This window comes from Seriola lalandi, unplaced genomic scaffold, assembly GCF_002814215.2.
Source record: "Seriola lalandi dorsalis isolate HSWRI2012SDOR001 ecotype SW California unplaced genomic scaffold, Sedor1 jcf7180002054524, whole genome shotgun sequence".
In the NCBI taxonomy this organism is placed as follows: domain Eukaryota; kingdom Metazoa; phylum Chordata; class Actinopteri; order Carangiformes; family Carangidae; genus Seriola; species Seriola lalandi.
The window spans coordinates 3,173,905-3,188,494 of NW_019525077.1; the positions used below are offsets into that span (position 1 = coordinate 3,173,905).

The 14,590-nt window shown below is 40.6% G+C and overlaps 1 protein-coding gene across 1 annotated transcript in view; it reads left to right on the forward strand.

The window, feature by feature from the left end:
* LOC111660938 (bone morphogenetic protein receptor type-1B-like) overlaps positions 1-14,590 on the forward strand; it is a gene marked incomplete at its 3' end in the record, with an annotated part of 63,353 nt that overhangs the window by 40,522 nt on the left and 8,241 nt on the right. The window contains exon 2 of the mRNA XM_087176057.1: positions 2,466-2,680. Coding sequence (XP_087032183.1) covers positions 2,575-2,680 — 106 coding nt within the window. The remainder of the gene's footprint in view (positions 1-2,465; positions 2,681-14,590) is intronic.

A 14,590-nucleotide genomic window follows, 5' to 3' on the forward strand; every position in this document is an offset into this window, starting at 1 on the left:
ACACCTAAGCACTAACAGAAGGGAACTTAACAGCACAAACTGAGCTTACAAAATGAAACATGGGGGAAACATATACAGTGGCTGTGCATTTAGACACACAAGCGTAATCAGAATCAGCAGCAACCCCCAGAGACTGGAAGCTCAAAGAGAACTGAAAGTGTGTGAAAGTGATGAAACTAATATAGCAAAACTGACAAAGAAACTTAACCCAATGTGTGCACCCCAAATATAGATAACTATATTGTCAAAAATTGCTAATAAAACTGTGTATGTCATATTAAACCAAAATGTTTATATATGTGAATTTGGAGTGTCATGCTAAAAAAAGAAAGATTCCTTTCGGTAAATGAAACGGATGAAAAGAGTTACCAGCCTTTTGGTTCAGTGTGTGGCTGCTGGTGCCGTCACACTAATTGATTTTCTTTTTGATGCAGTGTTGGCAGTCAGTCTTCCCATAATGTTGCCTTAGTGGCAAACTCTTGAGCTTACGAGCTGATTTATATTTTCTTTATTTATTGTATTTTCTTTGATGTATTAGGCCTTGTTCCTACTGACAGGAGCATTGGCTTGGTACTGTTCTGTATATTAAGGTTCATGTGGGAAAGGGGCTTCAGAGAGGAGGGGATGAGGGGAGACAGAAGAAGAATAGGGCAGGACTGTTTATTTATGAAGTGATTTTTCTTCTCATCGAGGAGCGAGGCAGCCAGGGCGCCTATTGTTTGTCACTAATGAACAACGTGAACGAGTGTGAGAAAGAAAAGAAGTGCAAAGAACAGCGGCGGCTACAAACGAGACAGATTAACATGAAAACAAAAACTGTTTGCCCTGTCTATTTAACCTCAAAATTTCAAAAATCACCATTATGTGTTGGGAAAAAAATAAGTGCTTAATGTTGTGCTGTTTCAGGTCTATAATGCTTTTTGGTAAAAGCAAAAGTGTTCTCAGCACACACACAAAGTTTTGTCTACAGTAAATGCCTTACAGGCAAAGGGATAGCTCTGAGAAGGAAATGGTCTATTAGAGTGTCTCAACCCATTTATTTATTAGTATAAAAGCTCCAGGCTGGGGTGATGTAACCTCTAACAGCTCTTTTAAAGTGTCTCTGCAAGCTACCTGGTTCGTTAATGGCACACCATTCCGTGAAGAGGTGTTTTGAGTAGGTTTTCAAAGCTGTTTTTGGTTCTAATTTTTTAATTCATGTGCCATGCTCAAGAATATCATTTTTTGTTGTGGGTAATCGGGGAAAAAAAAAAATGCTTGTGACGGGTAATCCCGGCGCAGACTGTGAAGTTATCTAACAGACAAACTTTGGTAGAGTTTGACTGAAATATTGTTGTGCATAGGCCTGTTCCAGATCTTCTCTCAGGCTGAGAATGAAGGTCATTACTTTGGGCAAAACCCAAGCCATAAGGACACGTTAAGTACACTGCAATTTCACCTTCTCATGTATCAAGACGAACAATTGAAAACCACTCCCTTTAGCACACTTGAAGTAGGCCCTTGCTCTTAATTACTTTGCCACTTTGGGCTGCTGGTGAGGGTATGCACACAGTCGTTTTACCCAGGGTTCACACTGTTGGCTGTTACTCTCTTTAAGAGCTTCTCATAAATTAGCTGAACATATACTCGTCAGCCATCCACAGTTAGGCAATGCATGCACATTTCAGGAGCTCCTGTGATCATGTGATGTATATGTGATATTTAATTAGATTATGTAACTGACTGTAACTGTTTATTGCGTCGCATCTGATTGGCCAGTCAGTTTTTCTTCAGTCTGCGGTTATCTAGAGTCTATCGGTTATGAACCGCTGCTCAAAAACTAGTTTGATCAACAATTTGTTCCACTTTCACCCTGACAGAATTCATGCTGAAATTGAAAAGTTGGGAACAGTTATCAGTAAGCTGTTAAAGTCGCAGAATCCCACAGATCCTGCTGCTTGTTTTCAATATCCTCCTCACCCTCCTCCTACTTTTTTTCTAAACCCCATCTTGCTCCTGTCTGCTCCCTGCCCCCGTTTTCTTTCCACCCATGTCCTCCCTGTGTGTGTGTGTGTGTGTGTGTGTGTGTGTGTGTGTGTGTGTGTGCGTGCATGCGCGTGTGTGTGTGTGTGTGTGTGTGTGTGAGTGTGTGAGAGAGAGTGAACAGGTCAACCCTCCCTACTAGGCAAGTGAAGTAAACTCCCCATTTTTGCCTCTCTCTGTCTCTCTCTCCCTCTCTCTCTCAGCTGGGCTGCTACTGTCAGGCCGGGTTGGAGGACAATCAACTCTGCAACTGCTGCTGCTGCTGCTGCTGGTGTGTTTTGTGTGGTGTGGACTTTCTCACGTTGTGGTGGACGGACACACACACACACACACACACACACACACACACACACACACACACACAGGAGCTTGCTTGCATGCCCGGTTCTCCCCCCACCTCTCACTCTCTCTTTCTCTCTCTCTCCCTCTCTCTCTCTCTCTAGCACATACATACACACTCTCAGAGGAAGAGGCAGTGTGAGTGGTGGACCCTGTGGAGTGTGGAGTGTACTGAAGAGAGGAGAAGAGAGGAGCGGAGCGGCAGACTCTACCATGCCAGTGCAGGGAGGAAGGCTGAAGCGCTGTGTCTCTCTCTGTCTTTGGAGCCGGAGTCCTCTGCTGTTGCTTGGACTGTTCTCTCTTCACACACAAGCACACGGTGAGTTACTGCAAACTTTCTCTACTCACCGCTGACCCGTGGTGCTGTTTTCACATAGCTTTGCCATGAAGTTGCTCTGTTGCTACTCAACTAATGTTTGTCAGATTTTCTTTTTACACTTTGAAAATGTAGTTGTGATTTCTTTCCTACCTACTGCAAACAGCACTGGTGTTTTTATTCTCTATATTGTGTTTCACATCTTTAATGTTACTTGTACATTTTGTGGATGCATGTGTGTTACTTTTAGAAAGTTGCAGCTTTAAGCTGTGCCCTGCTATGCAGTGTCTGTGGTCTGTAAGCAACTCATGATGACGGTCAGGTTTAGGAATTGGCTCCAAAATGTAGCAACTGATGTAGATTTGATCCTAAACACACAACATGTATGTGGTTGTTTTACAGCAGGGAATCACTCATGTTGAATTTTACATGTCTGCATCACAGCAGTATGTTGCATTTCATCAAGGCCAAAAGCTCATTGTTATTTAGCAAGTGACAATTTATGGTTTTAGTTTCAGTTGGTGCAGCTGTTTTGTATGTTTGTTATAATGATGACAGTGAACTTGAGGCAAGAAATCATTTCAAAAATGTATTATAGAGCAAATAGATAATACTTTTCAGGTTTGTATATCATATCAATATGATAAATCAACAACAATTTCTTGAAGCGAACAATAGCTTTTCTACTGACTATACAAAAACAAAGACAAGGTATTTGTTAGAGAAATTTTTTGTAAGGTAATATTTCATTGATTATCTGACCACTTTGTCAAATTCACATTCACTCTGAAGTGCTATAGTTGCTCTGACATTCAGTTACATATCTCCAATCACAGTGTACTTGCTGTTTTCTCAAAAACACACAGGGAGTTATATTGTCATGAAGCGACACTGTTACCGTTAGCCACATCAGCCGCTTTGTCTGTGACCATGTTTGGTATCTGGAGTGTGATTGGCGAGGTGTTAAGAGAGACAACATGTCAGATTTAATAGTCTGTTATGTTTAGTCTCGTGATGTGTGTCATTAAGGGTTGACTCTCCGCGTCTATTGTTTCTCTTGCACAAAGGTTTAACCACAGCACGACAGCAGTTGAGTGTAGATTATCTTTCAAATCACTGATTCGAAAAAAAGTCAGTATCGAAGAAATTTAAATGAAAGTGCGCTGTTAAGTTGTCCACAATGCAGGCTTGTATTTCTGATGAGTGATAGTGTCTGCACATATTTTTCTTCTCTGTCTTTATTGTCGGTCTATTTAAAGTCATTGGAGATTGTTTCAGCTGGGAGCCCTGAAGTTAAGCCAGCAAGAGCTCATGCCTCATACCCAATGTGCTATGTGCTGAGGTCGTCCTGCGACCTCTGGCTGCATGTCATCCCCTCTTTCTCGTCCATCTTTCCTGTCATTGTCACCGGTTGAGTCGGCTTTCCTATGGGGTTCATGCTGAGTTACCCCTTCCTTTTGTCTTGTTCTCTTCGCTCGCAGATACAGTTTTATCATTTAAAGCCAAGCCTTGGAAGGACTATCGGCTTTTTTTTTTGGTTGGTTTTTTTTTTTTTTTTTTTTTTTTACATTTAAGCATTTGCAGTTCACACATGAGCACACATGGACACAAACATAAAAATCGCTTGAATGTTTCAGATACATGGTAACACTGACTGCTCTGTCCAAGAACCCACAGAACAGCTGCCAACGAAGAAGACATATGTGAAATCTGACATAAAGTTGGACCCCTACCAAGATTTTTTTTCTTGTTTGTGTTATACTCCCAGCAAGTCATTCACACTGTCATTTCCTTAATATTGCATTGATATTATATCAGAGAAAGTATATTTATTGCCTTCTGGCCCATTTTTATGGTTTAAATTCCTCTCATGCTTTATGCTCAACTGGTGCATCTGGGACATCGGTAAGATCTATGTGCAGTGTTTTTGATTAGGTGTCAGGTGTTGGGATGTAATGTTTCAGTCCATTTACTAATACCAGTATAACAATATTGCGCCACCTACAGGTTAGTGAAACAGCTTCCTCGTCCCTGATATATGTCACATCAGGACAGAATGCTCCCTGAAAACATCTCAGGATGTATTTTTTTTCTTCTTCATTCATATTTCCCCAAACTCCTGCCAGCACTGCCATAACTTTTATTGCCTAATCTTTATAGGTTAAAGAATAAAATGAAAAATGCCAGAATATTTCTAAACTATGTCTGTGTCTTTCACTTCCCTCATTTCGAAATTTTCCAGAATGTAAATTTAAAAAAAAAAAGAGCATATAACATAATCAACACAATGAGTGTGTCATTTCTTTTTTCAGTCTGCTGTTTTTAGGCAATCACTCTCAAACTGTTAAAACTGTATTCAAATAGGGTTTCGCCCAAGGCCTGTTAGCAACAGGTTCATTCATTGGTTGACATGTAGATGATTGATTGGACCAGCAACAGGCTCATTCATTGGTTGACACACAGATGATTGATTGTCCTGGCAATAGATTCAACTGTGACTCGATAGGCAAATATTTGTTTTCTGAAAAACTGTATGCAAAAAAGGATTGAGCAGGTATATATATATATATATATAGAGAGAGAGATATATGTTTTATTTATAGTTACCTCACTTTCTTCTATCTGCATTTTACTCAGAGGTTTGATCCTGTTTCTTCCCCTCTCGCTCCTGAACGACACATGGATGCTTGATAAACTGAATGGAAGTCCTGGTCAGCTAGTTTTTCATAGTTCCATAGCCACAGGTGAACTGGAGTTGTTGTTATAGGTTTTAGACATGCAGCAGACAGTCTATAGTGTTGTGTCTGCATGAAGGTCACAGTTTGCCCTACAGCACATCTAGGCCATTGTCTCTGCAGTGAACGAATAAAGGACGGTGTGTTCATTATTCTTCAAGGAGAAATGAGAGTGTAGGGAATGCACACACTTATGCACACTGTGTAAATCACACACACACACACACACGCAAAGATCTTCTGTGACCTTCCACCTACGCCGGGCTGCAGCCTTCAATGTGAGTTCTGGGAAGTGAGCAGTGAGCGTGATAGCTTACATTTCATTGTCCTTGGTGGAAATAAGCACCGCTGTATCAGTTTTCACAGTCAAAGCTCTGCCAGTTGCCTTGCTTTTGTCACTGCCCGCTAATGAGACTCTGTTGCTCTCTGCAGAATTTCAGGTTTTGTTTGAACAGAATAAAACACCTACCCGGTTTTTAGCCAAAATAATCCATTCACACACACACATGTTGTTGTGTGACACTGTGTTCTCGAAGCACGTGAACATGTTGTAGCATTTCTTCAAATCACATTTCACAGTGACCTGTTTTTAGTTTTCATAAAGATCTGTGTGCTGCATTTCTTTCTTTCTCTCTCTCTCTCTCTCTCTCTCTCTCTCTCTCTCTGTGTGTGTGTCAATGAACACCTTGCGTGGTGATTTCAGGTTTCACTGAGTTGATGTTTTCTTCACATAAGGAAGACATTGTTCAAAACTGTGTCCCCATGGTGTAAAACAGACCAAATACAGTTGCTTCAATTTTGTTATTAGCATTTATTGTCACTCACAAGAAAATGGGTGCATCACCTCAAAAGCATTCTGTTTAGTCTATTCAGAGACTCAAACAGTGAGGACATTTATAGGGTTAGTCAGCTCTCAGGAAGTCACTGACGAAACTACAATCCTTCTGGAAAGTTGATTGAGAAATTTCGGAGTAAAAAGCTGTTCGGAGAAAATAGAAGCAAAGGGCATCAAAGCTGACTCACTCTACCAAGCTGTTAGTAGTGCCTTCTGCTCCTCAGTCTCAAAGCCTTCTGACAGGATGTGTTGAGTTCCCTTGCTGGAAACTGATACCTCATTAGAACTACTGATCTTCTGGCTGTGAAGCTGAAACAGAGAGGCAAGGTGTTGCTGCCGGCAGTTGAAAACAAATTGTTCTGGTGTCCTGAAGTAAACTCACACCTTAGATTTAGTCTTTTTTATGTTCTCTGTTACTGTGTTGCTGTTCTGAAATTCTTTCTTCAACACAACTAGTGCCACAAACCATGCTCTGCCTAGGGAGTGTGTGAATGGATGAGGGTTAACAAGGCGGGACCCAAAAGGCTAACGTGGTGGCAGGAGCTGAGGATACAGTGGTTTAGTGACAAAGCAATGACATAAATATGAGTCCCTGATGTACCATGCTGGACACTTGGCCCATTTGTCTGAAAAACACAGGGAAGAAAATGACCTCTGAAATGTGGAAGGTGAGGTTTGGGACTGAGGGGTATTACATCCTGTAATGGATACAGATCCAGTAACTTCTATTCCAGTCAGATTACCGGTTTGGCCCTGACTTCTTAAGACACAGCTGGAGATGGGGAAGTTATACGTGTGTGTGAATGAGGAAGAGAGTCTTTGTAATACAAACAACAACCTGTGTTTTTAAGATTGTGCACATGTAGTTGTTTTTAAACGCGGAAATTGATTTTATTAAGTGTGTGAAAGAAACACTGCAAAAAGAAATATACGCGGGTACAGAGATCAGTATTTCATACCATGTGTCAGGAAAGAGTGAGTTTCAGAAAAACATTACAAATATTTATTCAGGACTTCACATCAATGACACTGATTGTGTGTGCTGAGAGCTCAGCACAGCACTGTACTACACAATACAGTGATGGACAGATAACAGGTGAGGCGGAGCAGAGCAGAGCTGGCTGTCGCAGGCACAGTGCACTGGGACTATAGGGGCTTAGGGTTTTCCATGTACTCACACCCCCTCATTTACATTTTTGTTTTTCAATTTTTGGTGTGAACCTAAGATAAATCACCTCATGATCCTTTTGCTTTATTAATTTTGTTTATTAGTTAATCACAGGACAAGAAAGCGAACAAAGACAGTGAAAAAAAGAAAGAGAGAATGAATCAGCTACTTTAAATGTGGCAGTGAAAAATTAATATATTTGCAGGCTGTAATTTAAGTCATTTGTGGGTGTCAAGATGCTCCCTTTTGACCAAATGGCTTTGCAATAGAGACAATCATCATACGCTATGATAGGTACCTAATGGGCATCCAGATGGGAGTGTGTGTGTGTGTGTGTGTGTGTGTGTGTGTGTGTGTGTTCGCGTGCAAATGGGTATAGCCGACAGCATGTTTGTCCAGTGAGATAGTACAGAGGAGGCCTGGAGCCAGTGATGGGTGATATGTGACTTAGTTAATGGGAAGCTAATCACACAGAGGAGACAGTGGGACGCATACAACTGTAAACACACTTACACAAACAAACTTGCACACAAGGCAGGAACTCACACACACTGATACATGTTGAGACGTGTTCTCATCATGGATGTTGCACAAATGCACACTAATGTCCACATTCCACACATTATCCACACATTAATAGTAAATGCATTAATATCAGTGCCGCACATATGTGTATGCACATACACATATACACACATACATTCAGGCTGTAAATGGATGGAAAGTTAGTGTTTAAGCCTGTGGAGATGACTGAGACGCCACAGGCCAGAACTCTGGGAAATAAACACATGGCAGCTGTAATGTTAACACCATCAACCCTCCCTCTGCACACACATACTTAAAAAAAAAAAAAAGAAAAAACCTACACACACACACACACACACACACACACACACACACACACACACACACACACAGAGCAATGCACTCTCCTCTCCCACAAGCAAGGCACTCACCTACACACAGATTTGCCTGTTTTCATTCTCAGCGTCGGATGTCTAAAATTCAAATTTTGTTCATTTATTATTCAGCTTCAGCAATCATTGTTGGTGGCTATTTGTTCTGCATGACAATGACTGTGTGTGTGTGTGTGTGTGTGTGTGTGTGTTTGTTTGTGTGTGTGTGTGTGTGTGTGTGTGTGTGTGTGAGAGCTTTTTATAACTGACCTGACAAAGAGTGTTTTGATTGCCCATACTGAGGGCTAGATGTGTCCTGAAAGAGAAATGATAGTTTCTGGTATCTTATTACCAACTCCTTGTGAGTGCATGTTTGTGTGTTCAGTGGAGCTTTTATAGTTGTACCACTGTTTCATATGCATGTTGTGTATCAGAACTGCAGAGTGACACTGCATTTCCTAGTCTCGTCAAGGTTTAAACCCTTTATAGTAACATGTGGCTCTGCTCCTGTGATGCTCTAGAACAAATCTTGACACAGATTTGACTTTGTACTCATGAACCTCTCTGGTAGAGCCTGTGATTCACAACATTTAAATGAAAATGAACACAAATTGAGTGAACACACATTTTAAATTTGAATAAATTTAAATGGCAGCACTGGATGAGGCCGTGGATGGAGGGAGTTGAAGATGCAGTGTGGAGCATAGGTGTGCGCAGAAAGATTAATGACCAAATCTTTTCGTTGTTTTAGTAAGATTGAAGCCTCATAGACCCTTAAGCTTGAGGGAACCCGTGATGTTAAAGCCATTTTATTTTATTTTTAGTAGCTTGGCTCGAGGCCCCCCCCTGTCCCTGTAAGAGTAAGGAGTATGGATAATGGATGGATTTGCAGTATTGTTGTAGAAATCATCTTCTCGGTGGAGCTAAGCATCTCAAACCAGGGGTCAGCAAACAACTGTATCCTGTATCCTGTATGGACTTGGTTGTAGATTTCAAGTAGGCATGTCCAGCTTCCCTTGATTCAACTTTTCTTGGATAACTATGACCTGGATGTCTGAGAGTCTTCACAGACATCAGTGAACAACATGCAAATTGTTGTGGAGAGTAGAGGCATGGTTATACGCCTCTGAAAAATTCTCATCCAGGTCAGAGGGTATCTAAAAGTTCAAAGTCAAAGGCAACTGAACAACACGTTTTTCTCCACTTATTAAGAGGCTTCATCTTTTTTAGATAGCATTAAGTGGTTGGAAAAATGTCATGTTTTTGGACCAAAAGAGCAACAGCTTTCATATCACAATTTAAATCAAACCCTTGGTCAAAAACAGCTCAAACAAAGTGCTTACATTTTCAGTTTATCTTCCTGTCTCTTGTCAGCCTGTATGATACTACATATCATTCCAGAAATTACCCTCGAAACAGCTTGACCTGGGTTACTGTGAATGTTTGGTTACTGTGACCTGTGTAAACAGTTTAAACAAATCTTAATCTGAACATTCACTGGAATCAAGCTATTTGTGTGCATACCAAATGAACAAAGTTGAACTTGTTGGCTGAATATTTGGAACCAGCAGTTTGCCCATTGAGCTATTAAGGTTTTTACAAATGCCAGACTCACAATTGGCCTTTGAATTAGCATTTAATTTCAGTCAATGTTGACTCGAGGTCTAAATCTACATTGAGATTTGTAACTTCTGCCCTCCCTCTGCACAGAGCCCCTTTTAAACATCTCTCGCCACTCGACAGTTGCTTGTCCTTTATGGCTTTCTTCACGGTGTGCTGTGTATTTAAAGTTTGTGTGTCACTTGAAGTATTTATTTAAGCAAATGATGCAGAAAATGGGTGTTTTGAAGTGGTGAAGTTTCTCAGCCTTCCAGGAAGGAGTGTATTTGTGTACCTGTGTATGGTGCTGACCATGAGATGAGTAACTGTATAGCATCAGTGTTTTTTGAAAAAGTTGGATTTAATTAGAGCCCAGTTTAATGATGCTTACCTTGTAACTGTGCAATGTTGTACTTTTTTTTTTTTTTAGATTGTACCTTTCTATAAAATGTGTGATAAGAGAGCACTGAGTTAGCAGGGGAAAGGAGCTAAATCTGTCAGGTCTTAAGTGATTTTGAAAAGATTGCTTCTTGTTTCTAACCTTTAAAGACTTACTATATAGACACTCTCAACTGCTGTAGGTAATGTGATTGTGTGTCTCTAAGTTGTTTTACTTTTAAGTAGTTTAACTTAACTCTCGATATATTGACAGATACGAACATGACACACACACACACCCACACACCACACACACACACCACACACATATAAGGTGGCATCATATGACTAGACTTCAACTCCCCCCTGTTTCTAGCAGAGGATTACATCTCCCAAAAATGCAAACTATCTCTACTATGCTGCGATTCTCCATTTCCCACAAGCACCTTTGACTCGGGAGAGTGTGTGTGTGTGTGTGTGTGTGTGTGTGTGTTTGTTTGTAATTGCTCTGTTACAGTATACATAGTGTGTGGATTTCTAAACTTCAGTTGCTATATTGTTTATCAGTTTATCGGCATGATTTTTGCATACCACCACCATGATGGAACAATGAGTCACATGATGATATCATGGGAATAGAATATCCAATATGGTAAAAATAGCTGCCAAGTTTGAATGGAGTGTATGGGTGTGTATATTGTAACCTAATGGTACTTATTACTCTGTGATGGGTGTGCATCATCGTCTAAGCATGCTGTTTTCTGTGACAAAACTGATTCAGATTATAGGGTAGTTACATGTGTAATGATATCACCTGTAGCCTTTCAAAAGAGAGTGCTGGTTCACAGTGTTGATATACTTTGGTCAGACAGTTGATCAGGCCACTAAAGGAGGCTTTGTTAACCTATTTTTTTGTTCGTAAAACATTTCATTTTGGTTTGGATGTGAAATCTGGTTTTTACCATTTAAGGATTGTTGTTGTAACCATTGTTAAGATCTGAAAGACGAAGCATAATCTTTGCCATTCGAGCATTAGACATCCTAAACTGAAGAAGTTTAGATTTCAGATCTGCGTCACTGGATCACACACATATATAGTTCGAAGTGTTTTCGGCAATAGCTATAAGTTTAAATTAGAAACCACATGTTGAAGGCTGTGGATCTAAAGTCTGATTTGTGGTTAGGTTAAGATTGCTTAGAAATTGTTGCAGAACAAACGCGCACAAAAAGGACAAACACCAGGCTCTCTGACAGTGAATCCCCCAATGGAACTAATTGGCAAAAGTTCATCAACAGTTCATTTGATGTCAGTAATTGCCACAGTCACTGTGGTTTACGCAGATGTTTCATGTGTTTGCGTGTGGAAGAGCTTCATGACTAGTGTTGGTTATTTTTGTGCCATGATAGAGCAAATTGAATGAACCCAGATGCAAAAAGAAAGACGGAGTAAACCAGAATGCTGCTTATCAAACCAACCTTTCTTCTTTTTCTTTTCCTCTTCTCTTATACTAATTTTTATCTGTTCGTAAATAGTTTTTCTAGATTATATTTCACCTTTGTAAAAGTATATGGCTGAGTGATGGCCCTTTATCAGAGAATGTTGTGTTGCAGTAGAATATGTTTACTCTGATACGTTGATATTGTGCCAGGCACTGTACATGTTGTGTTACTATGTGTGCTCTTGCACATGTTAAAGCATTCCTTTGTGACATACACATTAGTCTCATAGAATGAAAGAGCAGCTGCTTTAAAGGATCTGGAGGAGATGCTTCTTGTAGCCTCATTTGTCTTCCACTGCAGTTATTTGAAAAGAGATGTAGGAGGACATTATCCATCTTCTTTGCATACATTTTGAAATGCATCAACTCGTTGAACTATAACATTTGAACTTTGAAGTAAATGTTTTTATCAGCCAGCTGTTCTTGTGGTTACATTTAAGCAATGCCTCCGTGTGCTGATTTGGGCTTCAATAGTGTTTATTAGGTGAATGATATGGTGATAAACAGTAGAGTAAAGCTACTACAGTAAATTCAATATTATTATTTATTAATGAACAGGTAGCTGGGGATATTCAGTGCCAGACACATCAAATAAAGTTAATCAGATTGATGGAAAGCTCAGGGCGACACTATGGCAACAATGGATCCTATAAATCCACTGTTGCTAGGCCTGATAATTAAGCTGCAACATTAACTCCAACAGTAGTTATTGTACCATGTATCATAATCTTCATTGGTTCCTTACATGCATCTGTGGCTTTTATCTTTATGACAAATCAGCTCTAGGTGTTACTCATCAAATCAAGACAAAGTTTACAAGCCACTTCTGAACCAGTGGCATCAGAATTACTTACTGTACAGAGCCACAGCCCACTGCTCCAGCTGCCCAGTGTCTGTGAAATGATGTGGGCTGTTTTGTGATGAGTAGGAGCCCACATATGGCCATGAGAAGGAGCAAAGGAGCTTTTGATGAAGAGACCAGCTGGTCTTCTTTCTCTCTTTTCTTTGCTTTGCTCCCTCACACCTCCGTTAAGGGCTGACACCATCATTTCCTTGTATTCCAAAGGGAACGCTGAGGGCCTTCTGGAGTGAACTCAGAGTTCCGGGATCCTTGTGTACCTGTCACTCATCCCCATGAAAGGGGATGCACACATACACACACACACTGGTTGCAGCATACAGCTGGCAGATGACAGCTGTATAACCAGAGAGTGGCACTGGCTCATTACTGCATCATTCATCAGTGTGACATAATGGAGGAATGCTTGAAGAGCTGTTGATGATGCTGTTGTGTTGGAGGATAGAAGAGCTGAATGCAGCTCCAAAAGCTTTCCTGATCCCTACTCTCACTACTTTCATTGTGCCGTTCTTGCTAAAGAAAACCTCTTAAAAGCTGTTTTCTTTCTAAGCCACATGACATCACTTCCATATTTCCTGACTGGCTACTTGGTGGTCGGTCTCAGTCCTGGTTGCAGAGCTTTTTGGATAGGTTCTAAACTTTTTACCTACATATTTTTCCTTATAGGACTGAATGACTGATGGAAAGATTTGATTAAATTCAAATCGTGGTTGCTATATTTCCCTCTGCATTGAAAGTTCTTGTATGTCTATTTATGCCTGAAGTAATAACACCTTTAATCAAAATGTATCTGTGAGTTTTAGGAAAGCGGATGAATCAAGAGGTGTTGAAATGTGGGAGAAAAAAGGAACAATGTGGTGTAAGAACTATGTAGGGAAGGAAAAGCAGAGTGGGGTTCATTTGAAAGTTGTAAAAGGAAAAAGGGGTGGAGAGGAATAATGATGCATAACGTCTTCCTGCCCCAAAGGCACAAAAACATATACATCAGCTATAAGACTGTGCCTATGAGCTAGAGATTGAGAAGCTAAGGAAACACCAGTCAATAGGTACAACCTCTTATTCCAACTTTGGTGTAAAAGTGTAAGGAAATCTGCGTAGCTACTACTACTAACTACTCTACTCTATGAGTAGAGTAATTATAATGTTGTAAAGTTTTCTGTATCTCAAAATGGTGTAAAGTTAACATGGTCAAATAAGCAATAAAGATGAGAAAACTAAGAGTGAGCTTTGTCACAGGAACCAAGGGTGAAACAAATTTGAATTTTAAAGCAAGTTTAGCAGAAACAGCAAGAGAGACAGCCTCAGCTTCCCAGCATCCAGCCTCCAGATCACAAACTGGGGTTCATTAAGACATTCCTCCACATGTGGGATTGCCCGGCTCATCTCAACATTGACAGGAAGAAGAATATGGAGATAAGACCAGGCACTGAAAGTACATGGAAGTGGAGAGAGAGAGGCACAGACTTAAGAGTGGTAGAGAGAGAGAGCAGGAGGAAAAGAAAAAAAACCTTTCACCTTTCATGTTTCTTTTGCTGTACAGACGGCACTGTCAAACACCAGGAAGATGAACTACTACTTAAAGGGGAGAAGGAGGGAGCAGGGGAGCGGTATTGTCAAATGAGTGTGTCCTAAGTGGAAGGGGGGGGGGGGGTAGTGTTTACATGGGCTCGCTGAAAGGGCTTTTCTGGTAGGCCTTGTTTGACATGGCCAGGATGACTAATGAATATCTTCTCTGTCTTTCTATTTCCCTGTGTCTGTCTATTTTCCCCTGAATCTCCTCTCTTCATCTTGTTGTCTCATGCACAATATCCCTCTCCCTCACTTCTCTTCCCTTTGACTATCTAAATATCTGTTTTCTTAGTCTTTTTTGTGTTTTAGTTTGTACAAAGCAACATCTGTTGAAAAGGGGCCTTTAGCTTTTTTTTTGGGGGGGGGGGGGGGGGG